This window comes from Penaeus monodon, chromosome 24, assembly GCF_015228065.2.
Source record: "Penaeus monodon isolate SGIC_2016 chromosome 24, NSTDA_Pmon_1, whole genome shotgun sequence".
Lineage (NCBI taxonomy): Eukaryota > Metazoa > Arthropoda > Malacostraca > Decapoda > Penaeidae > Penaeus > Penaeus monodon.
Window position 1 is genome coordinate 29,889,719 of NC_051409.1, and position 263 is coordinate 29,889,981.

Genomic DNA, 263 nt, shown 5'->3' on the forward strand with positions numbered 1-263 from the left:
TATGGATACAGACACACATGTACTGTATCTCAAGCAAGGCACAACTCCTTGCAGGTGGTCCGTTTGACATCATGCGGAGGCGAGTGCTGTGTGCTTCTTCACAGGAGCTGGCTGAGAAGATTTCCAAGTTGCTGAAGCAGTATCAGCCGGAAAGAGACGGTGTCACCAAGTAAATGTGTGTGTTTTCTTTTTTTTTTAATGGTATTTTATTGTGCCATCATCTCAACCAAGTGAGTTTGGTTTACGAGAGGAATGAATGGGCA

The 263-nt window shown here is 44.5% G+C and overlaps 1 protein-coding gene across 3 annotated transcripts in view; it reads left to right on the plus strand.

Annotated features, from left to right (window-relative positions):
- Positions 1-263, plus strand: part of LOC119588710 (inositol monophosphatase 1-like) — a gene marked incomplete in the record, with an annotated part of 7,982 nt that overhangs the window by 7,143 nt on the left and 576 nt on the right. For all 3 annotated transcript variants that reach the window (XM_037937350.1, XM_037937349.1, XM_037937348.1), the window contains 1 exon segment: positions 55-263. In XM_037937350.1, the coding sequence (XP_037793278.1) occupies positions 55-173 (119 nt within the window).